General features: G+C 50.4%; 1 protein-coding gene across 1 annotated transcript in view; it reads left to right on the forward strand.

Moving 5' to 3' along the window:
* Nucleotides 1–25,217, forward strand: part of TEX264 (testis expressed 264, ER-phagy receptor) — a 126,977-nt gene that overhangs the window by 85,508 nt on the left and 16,252 nt on the right. The window contains exon 5 of the mRNA XM_084633564.1: nt 14,793–14,958. Within this exon, the coding sequence (XP_084489690.1) occupies nt 14,793–14,958 (166 nt within the window). The remainder of the gene's footprint in view (nt 1–14,792; nt 14,959–25,217) is intronic.

Genomic DNA, 25,217 nt, shown 5'->3' on the forward strand with positions numbered 1-25,217 from the left:
TTGCTGCTTTTGACATCATTTATCACACTCTCCTGCTTGAAATCATGGCCTCCCTCAGCTTTGATACTGTCTTCTCCTGGTTCTTTTTCCATTGTGCTTTTCTGACCATTCCTGCAGCATCTCTTGGTTTGTTCTCTTCCTCTCCTTTCCAGCTTTTTCTGGGGATCCAGCACAGGGCTCTGTCCTTGGCCCCTTCTCTTTTCTCTCTCTATGTCATCTCTCCGCGTGATCTCACCCACCCGCACAACTTCAGCTACCTTCTCTTTGCTGAGGACTCCTGTGTCTACTGCTCCATTCTTGACCTGTTTACTGCCATCCAATCTCACCTCTCAGGCTATCTCTTGGACATTTCCTCCTGGGTTTCTCACCATCAGCTAAAGCCTAACATGGCCAAAACTGAACTCCTGATCTTTCTTTCAAAACTCTTGCCACTCTTCCCTGTTGAACTTGCCACCGATCACTCAAGCCTGAAACACGAGGGTCTTCCTCAACTCCTTCCACTCCTGTCATGTCCAGGTGATGTCTGCATCTTGGTGTTTCTTCCTTCCGAATATGTTGAAGATCTCACCTCTTCTCTCTTTCTGTGCAACTAACACTCTTACCCAGGTCCTCCTCATCTCTGTCTTCAGTACTGCAGCCTCCTCCCTATGGTTGATGTAAATAGGTGCAGCTACATTGAGCTACACCAATTTACATAAGCTGAGCATTTGGCTCAGTATTTCCAAAAGTTCTTCTAGGTCTAGCAATCCTCTAATGACCCCCCATGCTGCTTGGGATGTCCTGCACCAGTGTGTTGTTACGGCCCTCTGGATATATCCAATGGGCCAGATAATCCATAGTCAGCTTTTTAGTTTGTACCCATGCTTGTTTTGCACAGTCATTAATGAGCATTAATTAGGTAGTTGGGCATATAGTGAGCTGATTTTAAATACCTGTCTCTGAGAGTGGGTGTGTGTGCGCACGCACAGTCTTTTAGCTGCAAACGCTTGCATGTGAGCCTGTGCAGGGTTAAATTGGAGATGGACATGAGGCTAGCTGACTAGTGGGTCTCTGGAGGGCTTTCCATATGGTTTTGGCTCTGTAGCCAATGCCTTGGCTATCAAATGATGTATGTTGTATATCCTGCTATGGGGGCATTCCTAGGGCCTTCTGTTATGAGATCTGTAAATCCTAGGTGGGGGATATGTGTAGGGCTAAAGGGTGTTCATTGGTGTTGGTTTACCCAGTGCCTAGAGCAGCCCCTGCAGGGTCTGAGAAAGCAGCCTAGCAGGCCTAGCCCCCAAGCTCCTTGTTTTTCCTTTCTCCCCATTTGGGTTGTCAAAAAGCAGCTCTGCTTCCCTTTGAGCAAAGATCATAAGGAGGAACGGAGCTCCCTGGTGGGAAGGACTGAACAATGCGGCATATTGTTGTGACCCCATTTGGCCTAATCTTCCGAAGATGATTTGAGGCTGCTTAAAAGCAGACCCGATTGGTGTGGCAACCAGCAGGTGTCCTCTTTTACCTCTAATTTAGAAACCAGTTGCTGCGGAAGGTTTGGGAACCTTGTTCGCAGCCCTGTTCCTGAGAGGAGCTGAGTGGCATGGAATCGCCAGTGTCAAGATGGGTGTTTTTTTCTTCTTCCTAGTTTAGATGCATCCTAAAGGTTGTGGCCGTGACTCTCCACATACTTGGAATGGCTGCAAACACCAGAGGAAATACACCAGGCATATTCGAAGTAGAGAGGCAGGAGCAACAAGTGTACAAGAGTGTCAGTATTTTCCCAAAAGGAATCAGACGGGAATCCTGGAGTCCTCTCTTTTGCTACTAGCGAGCCAATACAATTGAGGAGGTGACTTACCTCCAGCTCTTTGTGAGCCATAGGGCTGAGTGCAATTAGCCATCTGTCCTTTAATCATCTGATTGGCCAGGCTAAAAGACATCTTTGGTGTCCATGTGAAGGTTTAAATTGTCAGGAGTCCAAGGGAGGACTCTGTGTATTTGGCTGCTTCTGTTCCATCCCCTCTGCTTGGCTCATCTCAGCTTGGTTTGGCTCCTGAACTTCTGGAGTCTTCAGGGAGACCAAGTGAACAGAGACTCCCAACCCAACTATGGGATAGGAAGTATTATTATCCCCACCTTACTGAAGGGAAAACTGAAGCACAGAACAATTTATATGATTTGCTCGAGATCAAACCAATGAGAAATTAAGTGATTTGCTCACTGCATTCCACAAACAATCCCACTCTCCCAATCTCTGATTTCTCTAGAGTTTCTTCCCATTATGTGAATGTTTCGAGGGTATGTTCTGGAACTCTGGAAGAAGACACTAAGCCAACCGCTATTCTCAAGGAGGCAGTGGCATTCCATGAATACCAGTGAATAGCGAGTACATCTGATGTCTGTACCTACTGTTCTGGGGCAGTGTGAAAATTCCCAAGGAAGTGTAGCCAACGCACTGTAACCAATATTCTCCTCCTAAAGCCATTCGCCCTATGTCCATTTCATATGTCATGTCTTCCAACTTTCTTTAAAGTGAATTTCACATCACTGGCAGATGCTGGATGGACACGCTGGCACTGATGTTTTCCATTTATCTGTAGAATGGGGACAGTGTGGACAGCGGCCTGTTAGAGATATGTGTCACATGCCTAACATCAGACATAAGCTATGTACATGAAAGTAAAGGCCTTTCTTGGGTTTGGATTCAAACTTTGCAGCATGGCCTATCGCAACACTAATTCTTCGAGTGATTGCTCGTGTGCGTTCCAATAGGTGTGCGCGCACTGCGTGCACGATCATCAGAAGGTTTTCCCCCTAGCTGTACTCGTCGGGTAAGCTGTGGAGACTCCTGGAGTGGCATCTTTAGGGCAGTGTATATAGGTCCCTGCCGACCCTCCGTCTGCTCAGTTCCTTCTTACTGCCAGTAACGGTCACTGGAGCAGCTCAGTCTCTTGCATTCGCAAGTGCCTACCTAGTGGTTCCTTTTTCTAAGTTGTTAGTTCGTTATATAGTAGTTTGTAGTTAGTTGGACTTGCTTCGGGGAGCTTCTCCCACCCTAGTTTCCCCAGGCACTGGGGCATGCCTCGGTTGCAGGGGTTTAAAGCATGCGAGAGGTGTGTGAAACCTATGCCCACATGCAGTCTGCCCACTGCCTGTCTCAAGTGCTTAGGAGAGGGCCATCAGACAGATAAGTGCCCAATTTGCAGGAGCTTTAGATCTAGGACTAAGAGAGAGCGGGACTATCGTTTGAAGCTCCTCCTGATGGAGTTGGCCCTCCGCCTACAGCCAGCACCGGAAGGACTCCTCCCGGCATAGAGGATGTCCCGGCACTGAGGACTGGTGCCGCTCCCCAACTTGTAAGGTCAGTGCCACCAGGCGGCACCGCTCACAGTCCCCAGTGCCGCATAAGAAAAATACGATGGATAGGGATCGTTCCCCCATCAAGAAGCCATGAGGGGATTCCAGCGGGGTGCGTCCTCCGGTGGGACACCTCAAGGCCTGGCACCATTGAGTCTGGTGCTGGTGGACTCCCCGACTCGGGAGGATTTGGAAGAAGAGCTCGACTTTCCCTCCACACTGGACACCTACGGGGCAGCACGGGACCTCATTGCCATGACGGCGCAGTCCCCAGTCCTGCATGCGCGGGCCCAGGCACCGTCAGCAGCACCGGCGACGACGCTGTCTACAGCCTCTATCCCAGCACAGCACGGGGCTGTGGATCCTGTGGCGGCACCACCTCTAGTTCATCATCATGGCAAACCTATGATGTTATGGTGCCGCTCACCATCTCCCCGGTACCATCCGGCTCCGCCCTGGCATGGTCTGGCACAGAGTACTCGTCCAAGTCAGACGCAGAGTCTTCTGTCTCTAGACGCAGCCGCTACTGCTCCTGGTCCCAGCACTACAGACTGGTGGAATCATTGGCACCGGCGGTCACCTGGCTGTCCCAGTGGCAGGGCCCAGTCCAGTGGCCCTTTTGGACCCCTTGGGCCTACCATCAGGGTCAGGGCTCCAGGCCGGCATCGGTGGCATCTGCACCCTGTGCCCCCCACCCCCAGCAACCTCGCTGGCTCGCCAAATCCCAAGGGCTCCTGAGGACCCCGCTCGAGACAGGGACTCTGGGCTGTCACGCTCAGGCACAGAACCCGAACCAGCGCCATCAGTGACACTAGAGCCACCTCCAGTCACGAGAGGCTCCGAGATACCTGACCTGGCCTCCAGAGAGCCAGAAGGGCAGGAAGACCTTGTCCCACAGGCGTCCTCCTCCTCACCAGACCAGGCGGTGGCAGGCACCACCACCACCCTACCAGCAATGGACACCAAGGGACATCAGGACCTCCATAGGAGGGTGGCCCTAAACCTCAATCTCCAGGCAGAGAAGGTCATGGAGGGGTCTGACCCAATGGTGGACATCCTTGCTCCTGAGGGTCCTTCTAGGGTGGCCTTGCCGCTCATAAGAACAATCCAAAACACCACTAAGGTGGTCTGGCAGACTCCAGCCTCTATACCACCCACCACTAAAGGGGTGGAAAGATGCTATTTTGTGCTGCAGAAAGGGTATGAACACCTTTTCACCCACTCCTAACCGGGGACTCTGGTGGTCAATGTGGAAAATCACAAAGAGCGGCAAGGACAGTCGGGTCCCGCACCTAAGTCACGGGATGCTAAGAAGCTGGACCTTTTTGGCCGGAAGGTCTACTCGACCAGGGGGCTCCAGCTTCGAATGGCCAACCAGCAAGCGGTACTCAGCCACTATACTTTCAACTCTTGGAGCTCGCTGGCAAAGTTCCAGGAGTTGCTCCTGGCTGACTCACGCAAGGAGTTTAGCATGCTCCTTGAGGAGGGCAGGGTGGTCTCCAGAACCTCCCTCCAGGCCACGTTAGATGCAATGGACTCGGCAGCTCAGATAATAGCCACTGCCATCACAATGAGACGCAGTGTGTGGCTCCAGGTGTTGGGGATACCACCTGAGGTGCAGAATGCAATCCAAGACCTCCCCTTTGACTGTCCGGGCCTGTTCGCCCAAAATACGGATACACGCCTGCACAGCCTTAAGGGCTCACGGGTGACTTTGAAGTCTTCGGGTATCCACACCCCTGCACCTCACAGAAAGCATTTTAAGCCTCAACCCCCATCCTGCTTCTACTCTGGGCCTCCTAGGCGAGACTCGAAAAGGAGACGGGGCACAAATAATAGGGGGCACCTGCCACAGTCCTCCTCAGGCCAAGGCCAGGGTGTGGCCAAACAGCCCCCTGGCCTGAAGCCAAACTTTTGAAGATGCGCCCGAGGACGGAGCATCAATTTCAGTCTCGGATCCTTACCCCCCCACCCTTTGTGAATTGACTCTCCCACTTCTACTGTGCTTGGTCCCAGATCACGTCTGATCATTGAGTCCTCAGCACAGCAGGGGTGGGATATTCTATCTAATTCTGTGCCCGCTCATCCTCCCATCCCCCTTCCCCGTCCCTCTTCAGGGACCCTTCTCATGAACAACTCCTCTTGCAGGAGGTGCAATCACTTCTCACTCTAGGGACAATAGAGGAGGTTCCTCAAGAGTCCAGGGGCAAGGGGTTCTACTCCTGCTATTTCCTTATCCCCAAGGTCAAGGGTGGGATCCGGCCTATCCTGGATCTGCGAGACCTCAAAACATTCATAAGGAAAGTGAAGTTTCGCATGATCTCTCTGGCCGCCATCATTCCTCCCCTGGATCCGGGGGACTGGTACGCTGCCCTCGACTTGAAAGATGTGTACTTCCATATATCCATTATCTCGGCCCACAGACGATTCCTGAGATTCGTGATCAGTGGCCAGCACTATCAGCTCTCGGCGGCCCCCTAGGTATTCACCAAGTGTATGGCGGTCGTGGCAGCCTTCCTCCGCAAATGTCAGGTGCAAGTATTCCCATACCTAGACGACTGGCTCATCAAGTCCAAGTCCCAAGCACGGGCTGCAGAGCATGTGTCCCTGGCCAGGGCCATATTCCACAGGCTGGGCCTCATATTGAATGTGCCCAAATCCACACTGGCCCAGATGTAGAGAATAGAATTCATAGGGGCTCTCTTGGACTCCACGCAAGCCAGGGCGTTCCTGCCCGAGATGCACTTCCAAGCATTCAAGGACATTATCGAAAACTTTTGCTGGTTTCCCACAACCACGGCCAGAAATTGCATGAAACTATTGGGGCATATGACAGCTTGCACATAAGTGGTCCAGCACGCCAGGTTACACCTTCGGCCCCTCCAGGCATGGTTGGCGGAGGTGCACAGGCTGGGTAGGGACCCGCTGGACACAATAGTTACCCTCCCCCCCATCCTCGAGTCTCTCCACTTGTGGCTGCAACCACAAGTTGTCTGTGCCTTTGCCAAACCCCAGCCTACGCTATTCCTAGTCACAGATGCCTCGGCACTCGGTTGGGGAGCGCTCCTGGGCAATATCAGAACCCAAGGCCTGTGGTCCTACACAGAACTATCTCGGCATATCAAAGTAAGGGAGCTGAGGGCTCTTTGTCTGGCATGCCAAGCGTTCCAGGCCCGCCTGCAGGGTGCATGTGTGTCGGTGCTGATGGACAACACTGCAGCGATGTTCTATATAAACAAACAGGGTGGTGCTCGCTCCTCTCCCCTGTGCCAGGAAACCCTCGAGCTGTGGGATTTTTGTGTTGCCCACTCAATACACCTAGAGGCGTCGCACCTTCCAGGAGCGAAAAAGGAGCTAGCTGATCACCTCAGCTGCTCATTTCACGGTCACGAATGGTCCCACAGGCCGGACATCGCACACTCAATTTTCCAGAGGTGGGGCTTTCCCCACATAGACCTGTTCGCGACGCAGAGCAACAGGAAGTGCCTGAGGTTCTGCTCTTTCCTGAACCACAGTCCAGGCTCCATTGCAGATGCCTTTCACCTTTCATGGATGAGTTACCTGCTGTATGCGTTCCTGCCCTTCCCTCTCATACACAAAGTCCTCCTCATGACTCGCTGGACGGTGCTTCCTTGATCCTCATAGTGCCAGTGTGGCCCCGCCAGCACTGGTTCACCATGCTGTTGAACCTCTCAGTGGACAGATTGGTGACGCTTCCTGTGTGCCCGACCCTAATCACACAGGACCATGGCTGTCTGCAACACCGCAATCTGGAGCCCCTCCACCTCATGACATGGAAACTCCATGGATGAGCCTTCTTGAGCTTCAGTGTTCGGACCCAGTGAGGGAGGTCCTGCTGGGAAGTAGGAAACCCTCCACTCGTGCCACATACCTGGCAAAGTGGAAGTGTTTTTCCATTTGGTCTCGGCAAAGGGGAACCGAACCACAGCTAACGCCAATTCCCCTTATTTTGGGCTACCTGTTATACCTTAAGCAGCAGGTTTAGCAATATCATCTCTCAGTGTAGACCTTGCTGCCATTTTGGCCTTTCACCTGGGGGCAGCGGGTGGGTCAGTCTTTGGTAATCCCATGGTGGGCAGGTTTCTCAAGGGCTTAGACAGACTTTATCCCCAGGTACGACGGCCTGTTCCCCAGTGGGACCTCAATCTGGTCCTGTCTGCACTCATGGGGCCCCCTTTCGAGCCCATGGAAACCTGCCCTCTATCCTACCTTTCCTGGAAGTTGGCCTTTCTAGTGGCCATAACCTTGGCCAGAAGGGTCTCCAAGCTCAGAGCGCTGACTTCCAAGCCCCCCTATATGGCCTTTTATAAAGAAAAGGTGCAGCTACACCCTCACCCTGCATTTCTGCCAAAGGTAGTCTCCCAGTTTCCTGTGCACTAAGACATATTTTTACCTGTGTTCTTCCCTAAGCCCCATGCCAGTAACAGAGAGCGCATGTTCCATTCCCTGGACGTTAGATGTGCCCTAGCATTCTACATTTAGTGCACAAAGCCATTTCGTAAGACACCACAGCTCTTTATTGCAATCGCAGAAAGGATGAGGGGGCTCCTGATCTCGTCCCAGTGCATTTCGTCATGGATCACATCCTGTATCAGGACTTGCTACGACCTGGCAAAAATTCCAGCCCCTCTGCTTACGGCGCACTCCACAAGAACGCAGGCATCGTCCGCAGGATTCCTGGCTCAGGTCCTTATCCAGGACATATGCAAGGCAGCAACGTGGTCTTCCATCCACACCTTCACGTCACACTATGCCATTACCCAGCAGGCAAGGGACGATGCAGCCTTTGGCTGGGCAGTCCTGCACTCAGCAACCAGGTGATCTCCGACCCCTCCCCCAGGAAACTGCTTGGAAGTCACCTATTAGAATGCACATGAGCAATCACTTGAAGAAGAAAAAATGGTTACCTACCTCTCGTAACTGTTGTTCTTCAAGAAGTGTTGCTCATGTCCATTCCAAATCCCACCTGCCTCCCCTCTGTCAGAGTATTCAGGCAAGAAGAAACTGAGCAGGCGGCGAGTTGGCAGGGACCTATATACACTGCCATAAAGGCGCCACATCAGGGGTCTCCACAGCTGACCCAACGGGTACAGCTAGGGGAAAAATCTTCCAACGATTGTGCACGCAGCGCACGCGCACCTATTGGAATGGACATGAGCAACGCATCTCGAAGAACATCAGTTACGAGAGGTAGGTAACCGTTTTTTCACCTGCGCTCTTTAAATGCTAGCAATACACTGATGATGCCCATCTCTACAAATCTTTTATCTCAAGAACAAACCGTACCACTACCCTACTATCTTGGTGCGTGAATGAGGTCTGATCTTAGATGAGGAGCAGCTGGCTAAAATTAAACCCAGGGAAGAAAGAAGTGATGCTATTAGGTAGAGAGAAGCACGTGAGAGTTAGCCAAAAGCCAAACCATCACTCTCAACAGAAAGCATTTGCCACACTAGTGTCAACACAGTATGCAACCTAAGAGTTCTCCTGGCCTCCTCTCAGATTCTAGGTGGCCAAATAGCAACTATCCTCTTCCCCCTCAAGCTGGCTAGAGACTTCATCCCATCCTGTCAGGCACAACCTGGTCAAAGTGACCCGTGAGTTGGCTCCATAGGATGTGAAAGTTAGTTTGAATTCCTAGGTTTGGTCTTCAGAGCTCTTATTAGGTCATAATAACAACCCAGAGACTGTTTCTCCTTCATGACCACAAACTCCTGAGAGACCTGCAGTCATCAAGTGCAATGCAGTTCTTACCGGATCGCGAAAGGCTGGCAGGAGCTGGAGACAGAGCCATGTCTGTTTAGTGGCCTTCCACGAGAGACAAGGATGACCACAAACCTGCCTGCCTGCAGGACCACAGGCAAGAGTCACCTCTGTTTCATAGTCTGCCAGTAAACATTACTGTGGTGACGTACATTACTACGTAAAAATACAGAAACTCCTCTACTCTGTCTTTCTTTACAAGTGGGGGGAGAATATGCAGCAAGAAAAGCTAAATTCTAGCCAGCCCTATCCTCTTCTGAATGTGAAGAGGAGAAAAGACTACGACCTTGTGTTGATCTTTTATATACATTAAGCATTCTGATATCATGGTGATGGGCAGAGAATAAATAATGGGATGGGTAGTGTCAAATCATGGAGGGGGCAGAACATTGAGTTTGGATGTGTTGGGGGCAGATGATGAGCCTGAGCGTAGACTCTCCAATGCAGATGCCCTGGGAACATCTCCTTGTTGGGTGCCTCCTGTTTGAAATCCCGTTTTGTTGTTTCGATGCCCACTCTTGGTGCTGGAGTTCCAGTTGGACATGTCTCCTGCAGGCTGTAAAGCTTTGAAAGTTCATTCTCTGGGCTTTGTTGCAATAATCTAAAATAACTTATTGACCTTCAGTTTCCTGATGGAGTTGAGTTAAAGGCCCAAGGGGCACAACAGCGGGGAGGGTTCTTGTTTGGTTTGTAATTTTAAAAAACCAAGAGAGATGAGAGCTGTCTCTGGTCTGCCTTTAAAAACAACTTTAACCCTTTTTATTTAATACCGTTTTTGATCTGTGTTTGATATTGTTTCACCTGCCTTCAAGTAGGAGCTGTAGATGCTTCAAATGGATTGGAAGGTTGTCCGTGTTTCCTCTAGCCTCTTGAAGGGACCAGTATCCTTGTCAGAAATGTGATTTCTTTACAGTGGTACACTCCACTGACTCACGCCAGATATTACCTGCTCCATGGGTAGCAACGTTATGCAAGAAGGACTGGTTTCGGCTCTCCTGCAACAGACAAAGAAGAGACTGGAACAAGAAATTGATTTCCTCCATTATCTCCATTTCACTGATGGGGAAACTGAGGCACGGAAAGCTTAACACCAACATTTCCAGAAGTGGCCATTGAATTTTGGATTAATTTTCAGAGGCCCAACCTGAAATATTTTGGGTCTGGTTTTTCAGAGGTGCTGAGCACCTGGAGAATCCCCTGATTTCATCTTGAGTCTCGGGTGCACCATGCTTCCACAAATCAGGCCTTGGGTGTGGCCCCTTCCGAAAAATGTTGTCTGTAACCTCTCTGTGGCTCAGCTTCGCTCTCTTTAGAATTGGAATAACACCCGCCTCTCATATAGCAAGCAGCCTGCTCTTGGAGCTGTTTTTAGCATGGCTTTGATGCAGCGTCTGAACCGGCAGCTTTCTTGGAGCATCCTGGAAGGGTGTTGAGCTTTCACCAGCTGTTAAGTGAGAGGTGACAGAGCTGGCTGCTGCCATACCACTGCATGTGTGAAAGGGGGGAAGGCAGCAGTCAGTGGCCATCAGCAGTGGCACTGTGGCTTCTGATGTTTGCTGTGTGGTATTGTCCGTGATTTCACTAGCTCAGGCACCGAGGGAAGTTCATCAGCTCTTGGTTTTATGAATCAGATAGAGGCAGATTTTCCTGCAGAACTAATATCACACCCCGTTCACTCCCATTTCCTTTTGTGCAGTACTAGAGGTGGTTGCAGGGCAGGATCAAGTGGCGTGGGGAGCTCTGCACTTGAGTAGCAGGGGCTGCTGCAGTCAAGATTGAGGACAGAACCATGTGGGTTCCCAGGACTGCAATTGCAGGGGGTGCTCCAGATCAAGACAGATGGATCAACAGCTGTGGGAGAAAAAGCTCCCAGAGCAGCAGCCAAGGCTGTCTAAAGCCCCTTTTGTGGGGAGAACAAACATTTCCCCCAGAGCCTGTCTCCCCTAGACACGCAAAGCTAAGATGCAGTGCATATCGCAGTTCCACTGCATGGTGTGGGGTGAGTTGTAGAGGGAATGTGTGGGGGAATCTCCAGTCCTGGGACATGCTTCGTGCCAGCTCCATGAGCAGCCATGCGGGCGTGTGTACTGGGGGGCCAGGTGTCTGTGGCAGTGATGTGGCCTGTGCACTCTAGCTGTGGGTGGGGAGTGGCGCTGTAAATGCTGTACAGGTCATGGGGCACGATGAGGACCCCTGTGTCTGGCACCCAGGCAAAAACCATTCACCTGGGCTTTGTGCAGCAGCTTCACACACTGTCCCTCACTTCACTGTGGTTCCTCTAGGAATCATTGTTTGAAAAAGGTTGCCCTGCTGTTGCTATTGACCCCCTGGGTTTTGCTAGCCTGGCTCAGCCACCTGCTCCTCAGCTGGGGAGCCCTGCATAGTATCCCCCATTTCATTATTAGACCAAGCAGCCAGTTCTGGGTCAGGAATCAAGAAGGCTAAAGAATCACGCAGGTCTGGCCCCCTTGGCGTGAACCTTCTGGGCTTTAAACATTGGTGTTTGTTCATAATGATGCTGTGCCAGGGGCAAGGCCGCCCAGAGCTGCCCTCCCTGGGAGGTGTGGGATTTCGGGCCAGGCCAAGGTTTTCAAGAGCCGGCAGGGCTGTTCTCTGCTCTGTCTAGTGTGCCGCTCTGCTCCCTGCCATTCAAACCCAGAAATGTTACCTTCGTGCTTGTGATAGTCATGGGATTAACGGAGCAGTAGAAGAGGGGATGGACTTGTGGACAGAGCACTGGCCTCGGGAGATCGGAGTTCAGTTCCTTGCTCCACCACATGCTCCCCGTGGGACCCTGGGCAAGTCACTTAACTGCCCCGTGCCTCACTTCCTCCATCAGCAAAATGGGAGTTGATACCTCCCTACCTCAGAGGGGGAGGGATAAAATCCAGCCACGAGAGGCAGTGACAGTGCTGTAGAGAGAAAAGGAGTACTTGTGGCACCTTAGAGACTAACCAATTTATTAGAGCATGAGCTTTCGTGAGCTACAGCTCACTTCATCGGATGCTGTAGAGAGACTCTCTCAGGGAGTTTATTCTCCATGGCCCATTTGCTTAGCAGAGTGGCTTCTTGAGGCAGCTAGTGAGGGCGGAAACCTGTCTGCTAGAACCTAGACTGAGACCCCCCAAACTGGCTGTACACTGTCTGTGGTCACAGCTGTCAATCAGGACTTTACAGTGGATATGAGCTAGTGATGTAGGAGTGTCTGTATCCCATCCCCTGCACTGTTCATTCCTTTATCTCTTCTTGCTGTTTAAAGTCCCCTTTCCAGCACCGTCACCCTTTCTTGCTGTTCTGTTAATACAGCTTGTGTCCTTTGTCCCTTCTGCTTTCCAGGCCCTGCAGCTATAGAGCAGGGATCATGCTGCAGCGAGTTGGCAGAGGCTGTCTCGGCATTGGGCTATTTGGGGACATGGGTTTGAGCCTGTGCTGCACATCCCAAAATAAAGTTACCAGTTATTTTAAAAGAAAAAACAACCCGCCTGCCGTCTCCGCCCCCAAATCGCAGCATTGCCATCAACAGTCAGCCCCCTCTGCCAGGCAAACCGTAAGAGATGTCAAACAACACAGCTGCTGGGCGGGCGAGGTGTGGGTGTTAGTCAGAGTGTCCAGCTGTTCTTTCAATGTGGAGTCCATCCCCCCAGGTCCCCTGAGCCTTGCTGGTTTGATCCTGCATGGTACCAGTGTGAGTCTTCTCCAGTTTGTGCCCTCCTCCCGCCCCCAGTCCAGCTCAGCTGGCACCTGCGGGTTCAGAAAGGCATGCTTCAGCGAGACTGCCTCTTCCAGCAGCTGGTGCAGAGCTGGACTCATTGGATCGCTGAAAGCCTTACAGTGGGCTAGTGAGGAGGGAGGGACGGGGGACTGTGGCCAAGGGTGAGGGGAGCAGCAGGGGTGGGAAAGTTGTCTGAAATCTCATGAAGTAGCCTCAAACTCCTCTTCCCTTGCATTTCTGGAAGGAGCTGCTTGATCTGTCTTTTCTGGATTATCTGAATCACTCCAAGAAGTGCTGAGCATATGCTGAGGACTCTCACAGCCACTCCCCAAAGCTGAGGCTTTCAGGCTCAGCAGGTCCCTGGTTGGAGCAGTAGCCGGGCCTCTGCGGAGCCCCCCTTGCTCGTGCCAGTTACGAAGTGCTTCAGTAACAACAGCAGAGGAACATCTGCTTCTCAGGGCCCTGCGAATGAAACACAGACACTGGCCCAGGTTCATCCCTGCGGCAAATCCATTGAACGCAGCGGGGTTCACACCAGGATTTAATTTTACCCCATCTCTAGGCTGGTGGGAGAGGAGGCCAATTCTCTGCCGGTCATGGAGCTGAGTCCTTGAGGCTTCTGCACAAGTTTCAGCTTGTCCTGTTGAAGAGAGTTTGATTTGCTTTGGCTTCCCTTCCTCGGAAAGATTGCTTTAACCCTCTGGATGCTGGCTGTCGCAGAGAGAGTCTATTTCATTGGCTTCATGGCAGGACAGGCTACACAGGTTAAAGCCCGAGGGTTTACCTGCACTAGCTAACATGCCTTGTCTTCACTGGGATTGTAACACGTGCTAGCTTAACATGGGTTACAAATACAACTTTTTTCCTGGTGACAACACAGCCTCTGTGCATAGGACAGATGTAACTGTCGGAGCGGGGTAGGTGGGGTGGGCTCCATTGACATTGGTAGCAGCTCATCAGGTGTTAAGCTGTGCTGATGTAGGTTGGCAGGGTGTGATGTAGCATAACCCAGTGTACTGGCAGCTCTGGGGAAAGCCGCCTAATGGAATCCTAGCTAATGTCATTTGGGGATTGACTTGAAAGATCTGCAGCGAAACCCACGGGAATCTAGCATTCTCCCCAAATGCAGCATCCTCTATCTTTGCTCAGCTGAGCACATTGAGCCAGCGAAGGTTGGCCCTGCCCCATAACTAGCCCCCCCGGAGGGTTACCCTCTGAGGAATCAGTGTGTTCTGAAACACTCATACTGAAAACTAGGATTGATTTTGTTATCTAACTGGAAATGCTCTGGGGTTAAATTTGCACAGCTGCAGGGCCACAACTCACTGTCAGTTCAGAGTAGAATGCATCACCATTCCACCCCAAGGAGAACACAGGTAGGGCACTATACGATGAACAGGCTGCTCTGAACCTTGCGGCCTCTCCATCGGTCCAGAGCAGAGATCCTCAGCCTCTTTTCATACCATGGCCTCCCTGTGCAGCCACTCACTGAAATTCTTCTCCTCAGATGACTCCCACAGTTTTTTGCATGCTCTTGTGATGTTTGAGAGAAGAATGTGGAAATGGGCACGGTGGTTTGGGTGGTAACTCCAGGAGCCCAGTCCTGTGATGAGATGAGCATCCTCTATTCCTTTGACTATCTTCTCTCTCCTCTACCCTGTGCTGTCCATGGTATTTCTAAGGCACCTCTTGTGATATCTCAGTGCCCAGTTGATGGGCGTCAGCATCTTTCAGCATCTCACTGGTTCAGGCCCTGGTGTCTGAGGTGGACAAGGTCCAAATGACTGGATTTTGGCCTGAGACCAAGGGTAGAAGTAGAGTCACAGCTCCCTTGAGTGTTACAAGCCACTGACTGGGAACTGCTGGTCAAGAGAATCACACTGAGAGATGGCCCTGTGATGTCGTGGTGCTTGCAGAGTGATAGGATGCATGGCTAACGTGTGCCTGTGCTTTCCTTCAGGAGAGGAAGCTGTGCGCCCATCCCAGGCTGGAGATCTACAAAGGAGACCGCATCTATTTCGTGTGCCCCCTGGCACGCCAAGGGGACTTCTATGTGCCGGAATTTAAAGAGATGGAGTGGAAGAGCAGAGCAGCAGAGACAGACGATGCACAGACAGATATCACAGGTACCCGAAGGGCACATGCATGTTTCTCTTGCTTTCCTGTTGAAGTCAGTGCTTTCCAGAGTTGTCTGGATGCAGGTGTCCCCAGGCCCCTCTGAGGCAGTGATGCTATATGGACAAAGCAGACACAGTGGAGGGGGAGGCTGGTGATTTTACCCCTCCATTCACTGAGCAGCTGGAATTGAAGCATCTTGTTTCTTTAAAGGAACAACATCCATTAAGTTCCAGCAGCACCCAGAACCTGTAACACAATTACTCCTGATTTCAAACAAGTCACCTCCTATCCCTTAGATTGAAATAAGTGTCGATCTTGTCACCCACTTGACCCCTGGGGTATAGGCCACATCTTGCATAGTACATGGTCATACTTATAGTATCAAATAAACAGTAAGCTAGTCTCAATTTGAACTATTGTGGTGCTACTGCCCTACTTATAATAGCATTATTTGGATTACTGCAACTTAGTCGTAGTCACTTTTTGTCCTCACGTAGCTCTGTCTTGAGCTCTTGTGCATCTGTCGTGTTTGGAGTCCTGAGTAATTAAACAACAACTTTCTAGAGCCAGCACTTGAATGATCCAATGGCACCTGCTTAACGAGATCTGCTGAAGTCTCTGTGTATCTAGAAAGGAAGTGATTGTAGGGGCGTGACAGCAGTGCTACGCTCTCCTATCATGGCGCTACTGCTCTTATAACTCAGAATGCGAGTTGCTCACCCCATGTGCTCACACTTTAGTGGAGCCAAAATATATGTGACTCATAATTGCTCTCTATAAGCTGCAAATATTTTACATCTGGGACATACATTAGATGGTACACTGTCTTGTGAAATACTGTGAAAGCAGCCCCTTTTGCACATTTCAGGTCAGATATACTTATGTAATAGCATTTAAAAATGTGACATACTCTTTATGTATATGTCATATACACGTCTTTTCCACATGAACAGCCTTATGATATTTTTCTTTTGCACTTCTTTAATTTTGAATTTCTTTCATTTGTAATCACATGTACCATAAACACGAAAAGGGGAAGCTGTTTTCTGAGATCTTTGTTCATTCAGCAGTACCAATATCAGGCCGGTCAGAGTCCTGGCTCTTGCACAGTGCTCTCAGCTCTTCCCCATTTCATGTAGCTTTACAATGGGCTCATCCGTGATCTGATCACATGACGCTGTAATGTAACATGCTGTTTGGACCAATGCAGTATTTTGTTGCACTGGACTGGCACTCTTTTCTATAACTTTAGGTGCCTGTGCACAGCATTGGACCGGTCAGATTTTTATAAACAGACACATTTTTGTGCACATTTAATTGTTTGCTGTGATTACATGTGAGCATTTTTGTCAATATAGTTTCAAAAATTGGGGTCTGTATTAACTTGGTGAGATAATGTGGAGAAAAACTCTAATGCATAGACCCAAGGGGCAGAGTTAAGGTGTTCAGAGCCTTCTCTCTGAATTAGCTGACTTGAATTTAACATGGGTTTTGATCACTATTATATGTGGTGGGCCTAGCTTTGATATAGCTATAGAAAAATAGGGATCTCTTTATGTAGAGAGAGGGAAAATGAGAGAGAATGTTCCCCAGAGATGGTTAAAATTCCTCTTGCTGGCTAGTGACTGGGCGAGAAGGAAGTTATTTTGCAGATTTCATGTCATGAGACATTTGGATTTTCCATATGTGAGTTACGATGCAATGCTGTCCACCCAAGTCTGCAGAGAGCCAGCCTGAAACAACGGCCTTGAGAGGTTTAAATTGCCTTGAATGTAAATGTCACTGTTTACTTCACTGCTGATCATTTGATCATAAACAATAGTGGGACTGTGGGTGGAGCTGTGCTATGTTGTGGGGGCCCTGCGTAGCCATGCCCCTTTCACACCCATTCCGAGCCCTTTTCAGCCCTGTTCCATGTGATTCTATAATGTCAAAGAAACCCAAAGCAACTGTGACACCATTTTAACCAGTAGGATTTCAGTGTGTGAATAAGAGCAGACCAACTGCATGATGGTTGGCTGAGTTACCACAGAGGTCATAACCCCACCACACATCTCTCTGATGTCACCATCTCACCAGTGTTAGCATAACTGCCTTGAAGTCAAACTCTTAAGTCAGCTACTAGAGTAATGGGGCCATGCAAGTAGCAGCTGGATAGAAAACACCTCTTCAGGGAGGAGTGCTAGTGGTGTGGAGAGACTTTTATCTCTAGCTTGCTGCTCAGCATCCAGTCCTGGTAAGCAGCGACCAAAAATGGTTTCTCGTTGATGGCTGTTCAGTGACCAGTGTGAAATGAATTGTTGATTTTAGGCCAGTTTCTAGTGGGCAGGTGACCGCATCAAACAACCCCCAGCACATGTGGCCTGCTTGTTGGCAGTCACAGTAGAGAGCCCAAGGACTGAATGGGCTATGGGGATTGAACAACTAGCTCACTCCTTGAAGGGGTCCCCCCAGGTGTGGTTTGGGGCCCATTCATGGGGGACGCCCGAACTGCCATTGACCGTGCTGTTCCTGTTGTGGAGATGGAGTGACCTGAGCTGCCAATACATCACCTGTCAGCAGCATGAACGTATAGAAAGAAAAAAACCTCAAATAGGCAATTCTCAGGTCTCCCTTTGGCGCTGCCCGCTGGCTATTAACATTGCATTTGGATCCAGGGAGCGGGACATCCCTGGCACTCTCTCTGTTCTTCTGACAGCTGAGTTAAAGTCAGGCCTCGCCTGTGAGTTGAATAGAAAGGTTTCTTTTTGCTTTTTTAAAAAATGTTCTCCCTCCCTCCCCCCCGCAAGCTGTTCAGAGCAAGTTCATCCCAAGTCATGGCTTCTTCAACCACATACCCTGGAGGGGTCAGGAATATAATGACCCACCAGCTCCCAATGTTTCTTTATTCATTTTCTCTTGATTTCTGCTCCCTATTTTCTGGTCATGTGGGTGTTGTGGGGAGGCCACAGTGGCCCAGTTCTGACCCACAACTTTGTTTTCTCACACTTACATGGGTTGGATCAGCACTTGACCCTCAGATTGCTCTCTTGATTCGCCTAATTTTGTAAAGGTCTCTGTAGAGCGGTTCATGTCGAAGGGATCAGCTGGCGGCCTGTTCCCCGCAGGGGACCTCACTTCTCGGGCCAGATTCTCAGTGGGTATAAATCAGTGTAACTGTCGTGTGTATATCGCTTTATACCTAGTTATCCTTGGTTGTGTTGTATGTATATCAGGTGGTAGCTGACCACAGGATGAGCACGGTCAGTGCCCTTTCCTTTGGGCCCAATTCTGTGAGATTCTGAGCATTGCCTGAGTGGTGTTGTGCCCCTCCTACTCTCACTGAGGCAAATGGAAATTGAGGGTGCTCAGCACTGAGCAGGGTTGGACCCTTTCTCATCACCCTCTACTTCCCTTCCCTCTTCTCATTCAGCTGCGATTCTAAGGCCAGGTCACTTCTGGATCTTGGGATCATCTGGTCCAAAGCAATTAACAGACAGCAAGATTTTAACATACCCCCCTTCCAACCCTCCTCCTGGGTGTTTAAAAAACCATGTCGTTCAGAATTAGGCAAAAGGAAATTCGCAGAGTGTCTTTTTTTAAACCTACTTTGATTTCAGAACAGCAATAATACTTAATAATACCCTGCCCTGATACAGCACCTTTTGTCTTCAGTTTTCCTAGCTCTTTACAAACAGCTGTATTAAAAATTCCCACGTCTGTTTGAATTAATGATTTCTTTTGTGAATTTCCAGCAGAAGGCTCTGCCATTTCCCCACTGACTTTTGATGCGAACGGTGTCATTCAAAACCCAACGACCTGTAGATGTGCAGCAAGAGCTTGGGGTTTTGAAGTTGAGCGGTGATCCTATGACCTTGAAAAAAAAATCACAGCTGTCTATCATCTTTTCTCCTTATCGAGCTGATCTCTGAGGTGCTGAGTGCCCTCCACACTGACTGACATCAATAACAGTGGCGGGTGCTTGGGAGCTCACTGGATTTGGCACAATGTGTCTATTTAATCTGTCTGCACACTGGCAAAGACTGCCTTCCTCTCTGAGGCTGAAGCGCTCAGCATATACATTGAGCATACTGGGAAGAATTGGGGTGCTCAGGCACCTATGTGGTTCAGCACCATTCCCTTCCCCGCTCTGCAGTTATCAAGGTCATTGGAAAGACAGAATGAGACTGATGACTCTCCAGGGGGCCAGTGTCAGTCACAATTAGCTTTGTTTTTGCTTAATTATTTTCAAGGGCTTTGGCACCAGCTATGGGCCCTCAGAGCCCTCACTCCAGCCTTGCCTTCAGCGGGACACTCTCTGACATGAGCCTGTTGCCACAGGAATGAACAGAAGGTCAAAGCAAACAAAAGTACCCCCTTGCTGTGGGTGAAAGGAAGGCTGTGCTTTCTGGAGTGACTGGAGACTGATTCTTGTTGGTAGGCTCTGCTGATGAGCTCAGATGCTGCCTGTGATCCAGCTGCATCTCTACAGTCATACCTGCTGCCTATCTAGCCAGAGTGACGGGCGATCCAGGGCATCCTGTGGTGTCCCCTGGTGGGGAGTCACCACTTTCAGGGAACTCACTTCTAAGATGGAAGCTGTGGTGGTACAGCATGGCTCTGCCAATGCCCCTCAATCCTGACCTGCCCCCTCCTGCCCTGCTGTTCCAGTCCTGGGCTCCCCCACACTGTCTGCTGCTGCTCCCCAGTCCTGACCTGCAGCACCCACTGCTATGCCAGTCCTTGGCTTCCCTTAAGCAGAGACTGGCAATAGACTCAATTGCTTGGAGGCTTTGTGGTGTGTCCAGGGAGTTAAACTGGAACCAGCCAAATCTTCTCGTGTTTCCTTGACCCGAGGCAGGGTTTGAACACCAGCCCTGGCTGTGGCACTACGTCTGCCACCCAGCCCCTCGGGATCATTCCTTCCTGTATCTTCCCTTTCTCTTTCCACAGAGCTCTCCAGCATCTCTCCACCCAGCCCCTGGTGCCAGAGGAACCCGCTCGGTGCCCCGCCGGTGTCACAAGACATCGTCTTTAGAGGCGGGCTGCAGCTGCAGCTCCTGCTGGGGAGGGGCCCGGGCAAGGCCTGGACTACCATTTCCAATACCGTGTGCCACCATTTCAGCCTGACAGGCTGGGCTGCGGGCACCCCTGCTGCTCCGCCTGCCCCTGCCCATCTCCTGGTGCCTTTTGTGCGGGGTGTGAAAAGCTGTGATTAGCTGCGACTCGCCTGTTATTACATTGATCTATTATTTAGCACGAGATGCAATGAATATTTGATAGGGCTCAGAGCCTGGCTGTGGGGAGAGGGCCAGCTCGCTGAAAGGAAGAATTATGGATTAGGTTCTTGTGCCACAGCGGGAGGCCGCTGAAGCTGGGTGAATCCTCTCAGCTCCCAGATGGGATGCACGGAGCTGTGCTTCACTTTTTAACCCTCGCTTGCCCAGAGTGGAACAGGCCTTTTGGATGTTCCGGCACTTGCATGCCCCTCTGGCTGCTTGGCCCAGTCAGTGGCGGTCCCCTCTTTCCGGGCCAGTGAGCTCTTAAAAGAGGGAGAGATTCCTGTGACGCAGGCACGAGGCGATGGCAGCTGGAGGCGGTTACAGTTAGGTGGCAACAGCAAGACTCCTGCCTCTCCCTCAGACTAGTCGATCTTAATTCCATCCCCGTAGGGACCACGGCAGGGAGAAGGACCAGATGGAACCTGTTGGACCTTTCCCTTTTCTGCCTGCTTATTCTGCAGGGATAACAAATGTTGGTGTGTTTATGACTTATAACAAGCTCCCCTTTCCTCCTAACGAAACAGCCAAAGAAATGAGGAGAGTTTCCACTAGCACTAGTGGAGGTGAACCAGTGATAGCCCAGGAGTTAAAAACATTGCAGATTCCCTGTTGTACCCATGCAGGACACACACACGGGATGTGCTGCAGTTCCTAAGGGGATTCTTAGGTACCGTTATATCTATGAGGTATGACAGATTTGGTCAGTACGTGGATGGCTGAGCACCAACTGCAGCTTGGGTGCTGCAGGGTGTAGTGAGGGTGACCTGGTAGGAAGCATTCTTCCCTCGGGATCTGTACTGAGCTAGCGTCCAGTGTGGTGGTAGGGGTGCCGTGCTCCTGGAAGCATCGTTGTTTGTTTGTGTTACCGAAGTGGCTAGGATTACTAGACACAGACCAGGAGCCCATTTCCCCTTTTTTCTGTCCCCGCTCTCGATCTCTATCTCCCCAGTCCCTAGGATGATCTCGGTCTCCCGCGTCCCCTTCATGGTGGGATGGTTCTGGCCTGTAGACTGCTTTCATAGTGTCCATCAACACCAAATCTGCTGCCAAGGGGGATGTTGTTGTTGTCTGTTTAGTGTGCATGTACGGGAGGGAGAGAGTGTTTCTTGCCGGCAGAAGGTGCCAGATTGAGGGCCCCAGTGAGTGAAGCTCTCTGTTTTTCTCCTGGACACGTACAAGCTGGGCAGCAACAGTGTAAACTCCCCGCAGTGACGAGCCTCAGTCCTGATGTGAAGGGCCCACCTGTGCTGCTGACAGTGAAGTTTAGTCTCCCTGGACCATGCAGTCCTTGGCCTCTCTGCTCGCTTGGCAATTAGTGTCACTGCAGCAGGGCTTTCTGCGGGCGGCTGCTCCTCTGCTAAGAACTAAACCCAGGCCCTGTGTCTCTTGGAGGGAAGTGTTCAAGGGGTGGCTCCCTGTCAGAATCTGACAGCGTCCATGGCAAAACGCTGGCCGTTCCCTTTTCCTTTCCCCTTTGTGACGGGGCAAGGCCAGATGGCTATAGAAAAGTAGTGGGAGATAGATATATTAGCTCCAGGCTAAACAAATCCCTGGTACCAGGATAAGTTAAATGGCAGCTGCTCCAGGTCAAATAAGACACCTGAGGCCAATTAAGACCTTTCCAGAAGGCAGGGAGAATGCTAGGTTGATTGGGACACCTGAAGCCAATCAGGGACTGGCTGAAACTAGTTAAAAACCTCCCAGTTAGTCAGATGGGTGTGCATGTCAGGAGCTGTGGGAGGAAGTTGTGCTGTTGGAGAGAATGAGCAGTACACACCATATCAGGCACAAGGAAGGAGGCCCTGAGGTAAGGGTGAAGTGGAGCTTGAGGAAGTGGGGGCTACTGTGGGGATGTAGCCCAGGGAATTGATGAGGAGAGGCTGAGGGAACTGGGATTGTTTAGTCTGCAGAAGAGAAGAATGAGAGGGGATTTGATAGCTGCTTTCAACTACCTGAGAGGTGGTTCCAGAGAGGATGGTTCTAGACTATTCTCAGTGGTAGAAGAGGACAGGACAAGGAGTAATGGTCTCAAGTTGCAGTGGGGGAGGTTTAGGTTGGATATTAGGAAAAACTTCTTCACTAGGAGGGTGGTGAAACACTGGAATGCATTACCTAGGGAGGTGGTAGAATCTCCTTCCTTAGAAGTTTAAGGTCAGGCTTGACAAAGCCCTGGCTGGGATGATTTAATTGGGGATTGGTCCTGCTTTGAGCAGGGGGTTGGACTAGATGACCTCCTGAGGTCCCTTCCAACCCTGATATTCTATGATTCTATGAATTGTATGTGTCATGTTTCTAAAAGGTCAGCTACCATAGCTGATACTATTAGGGTCTCTGGGCTGGAGCCCGGAGGAGAGGGCGGGCCCGGGCTCCTCCCATCTCCTCCCCCTACCCCTCCATTCCCACCCCCCCTTCAGCCGCGCGATTAATCACTGAGACTGGGAGACAACAGAGACTGTGCAAGGGAGGATAGCTTCTCCTCACCTCCCTCACTGGCTTATGATGAAAATGACTCAGTAGACTGTGACCCTTGTCTCTAGAGAGAGAAGGGTTACGTGGAGGGTCACAGTGAGCCTCTGAGGCTAGCCAGGAAACGCGGGACCCATGGAGACAAGGACAGAGCTTTGTCATACCCTTTAGAAGCCATACAGTGTTTTTCTTCTGCTGAGAGCTGTCTCAGCCCCACATCAGCCAGGGAGGTTCAGGAAGATGCTTCTCTGTCAAACCTGCTTCACTCAGGGCTGTGCAAATCTCCCGCACAGCACAGCTTACTTAGGGGAGATCCTCCATCCCAGGAAAGAGCCCCCCTTACAGTCAAACATCCTAGGCAGGGGAAAGGAACCTGCAGCATTGGCTGCACTGGCAGAGCACAGTAATAGGGCATCCTCTCTACTGGCGTCTGAGCCCTCATCTCCTTCAGCACTTTCCAATCGTTGCACCAGTGGTGGTAGCTGTAGTGACGCACTAGTGTAAACAGGGTGTGGGAATTTCATCACCATGATCCCACATTGGTAAGAACACCTGTGCTCTGTCTTGTCCATTCTACACTGGTTTATGCCCTCCGTTGCTAGCACTAGTGGAGGTGAACCAGTGATAGCCCAGGAGTTAAAAACATTGCAGATTCACTGTTGTACCCATGCAGGACACACACACGGAATGTGCTGCAGTTCCTAAGGGGATTCTTAGGTACCGTTATATCTATGAGGTATGACAGATTTGGTCAGTACGTGGATGGGTGAGCACCAACTGCAGCTTGGGTGCTGCAGGGTGTAGTGAGGGTGACCCGGTAGGAGGCATTCTTCCCTCGGGATCTGTACTGAGCTAGCGTCCAGTGTGGTGGTAGGGGTGCCGTGCTCCTGGAAGCATCGTTGTTTGTTTGTGTTACCGAAGTGGCTAGGATTACTAGACACAGACCAGGAGCCCATTGTGCTAGGCACTATGTCAACACAGAACAAAAAGATGGCCCCTGTTCCAAGGAGCTTACAGTCTGAGCGTAAGACAAGAGATGACAGATGGATATAGGCAGATGGGGGAGTGTCATCTTTTGGAGACTTGGAGACCCATTAAAATATCCATGCCACTTTTGGCAAGAGTAAGAATGTTGATTTTTTTGTCCTAGCCAAATTGCAATTAAATAATTACTCTGGCATCCCAAACACCCTCACTCACTCGATAATTTCAAAAGAGAACTTATCCTTCACTTCCTCTGCCAACAAATGCTGGAGAGTGTAGCTGGTGCAGAGTGATTGCCATATTGCACCCCAGAGCTGACTGCAGCTTAGGGCTGTGCAAAGCATTACCTCTACATTGGGTTGTAAAGAGCTTGGGCATCCAATTCTATAAATTGGAAATTAACTTTGGAGGGTTCAGATCCAGGTTCTAACATCGTGGCTGATCCTTATCTTTATCATTGGGCAGATCAAACCCAGGCATCTCTGAAATGTGGTGAGCCAGATCCAAGCTTTGCGGCTCAGACCCACTTCTAATATTACTATAGTATAAACTTGTTATAATAATTACTCATGTCTCCTTGGGTCTCTGAGGTTCCCAGTGACCACAGCCTGGAGATCCCTTCATAATCAGAAGAGATCCATCACTAAGTTTACACCAAGCTGGTCTGAAACTCTCTCTCTTTTTAAATAAGAAAATCTTCTTTTGGTGCCAAGTTCTTGGTTTGTGTGTCCGCTGTAGTGGCACATCTGGGCACCACTGTGGCCTGTTGGTGTGATGCCACATCTCTGGTTTCAGTTGTCTTTGGAGAAGCAGAATAAATAACAGCGTGTCTGGCTTTCACTTGGTTGCATCTCCACACCCAAACCGCCACATTTTGCAGATAAAACTTTCGCACCCTGCCTGAAGCGGCTTCAGTGACTGCGTCACAGCTGGAGCTGGGGAAAGCGCCGAAGAGTGAGACACACGGGGATTCACCCTATCACGTCAGGAGGCAGGTATGTGAAGGAGAGTTAGACAAGACGAGAGAGTGAAGAGATCTTGTGCAAGACACATTCAGACAGCAACACCATGAGATGTGTCCAGCTCTCCTCCTTGATTCTGACCACACACACACACAGAGTAACTATAAGTCAGTCTGTGTGCATCCCAGCATCTGCAGAGATAGGCAGATGTATCCGTGTATGTATCCCCAGTATAATGGCTGGCTAGAGTATTCTTAAGAGTGGATTCCATACAGCGATTTTATAGGAGCTGTCAGAGAGGGTCTCTTGTTTTTTCAAAGGTGGTACAGTACCTGACACACTTCTCAGGGAGCCTCTAGTGGGACCTAGGGGATACATACGCTACTTTCCATGGGAAGCGAACATCTCCCATGGATGTCAGTGTCAGACCCAAGTATGATGACCCAGGTCAGGGCTTCAAACACTTCCCCAGCTGAGTGAGTAGGAAGCGGTCCCTGGAGAGTGGTGTCACCTTCTGCAGAGCTTAAGCTTTCATTTAAAAAAATATTTTAACCAAGATGTGGATAAGTGGCTACAGTTTGTGGGTGGCTGCAT

Source organism: Lepidochelys olivacea (genome assembly GCF_965140295.1).
Source record: "Lepidochelys olivacea isolate rLepOli2 genome assembly, chromosome: 7".
Classification (NCBI taxonomy): Eukaryota; Metazoa; Chordata; order Testudines; family Cheloniidae; genus Lepidochelys; species Lepidochelys olivacea.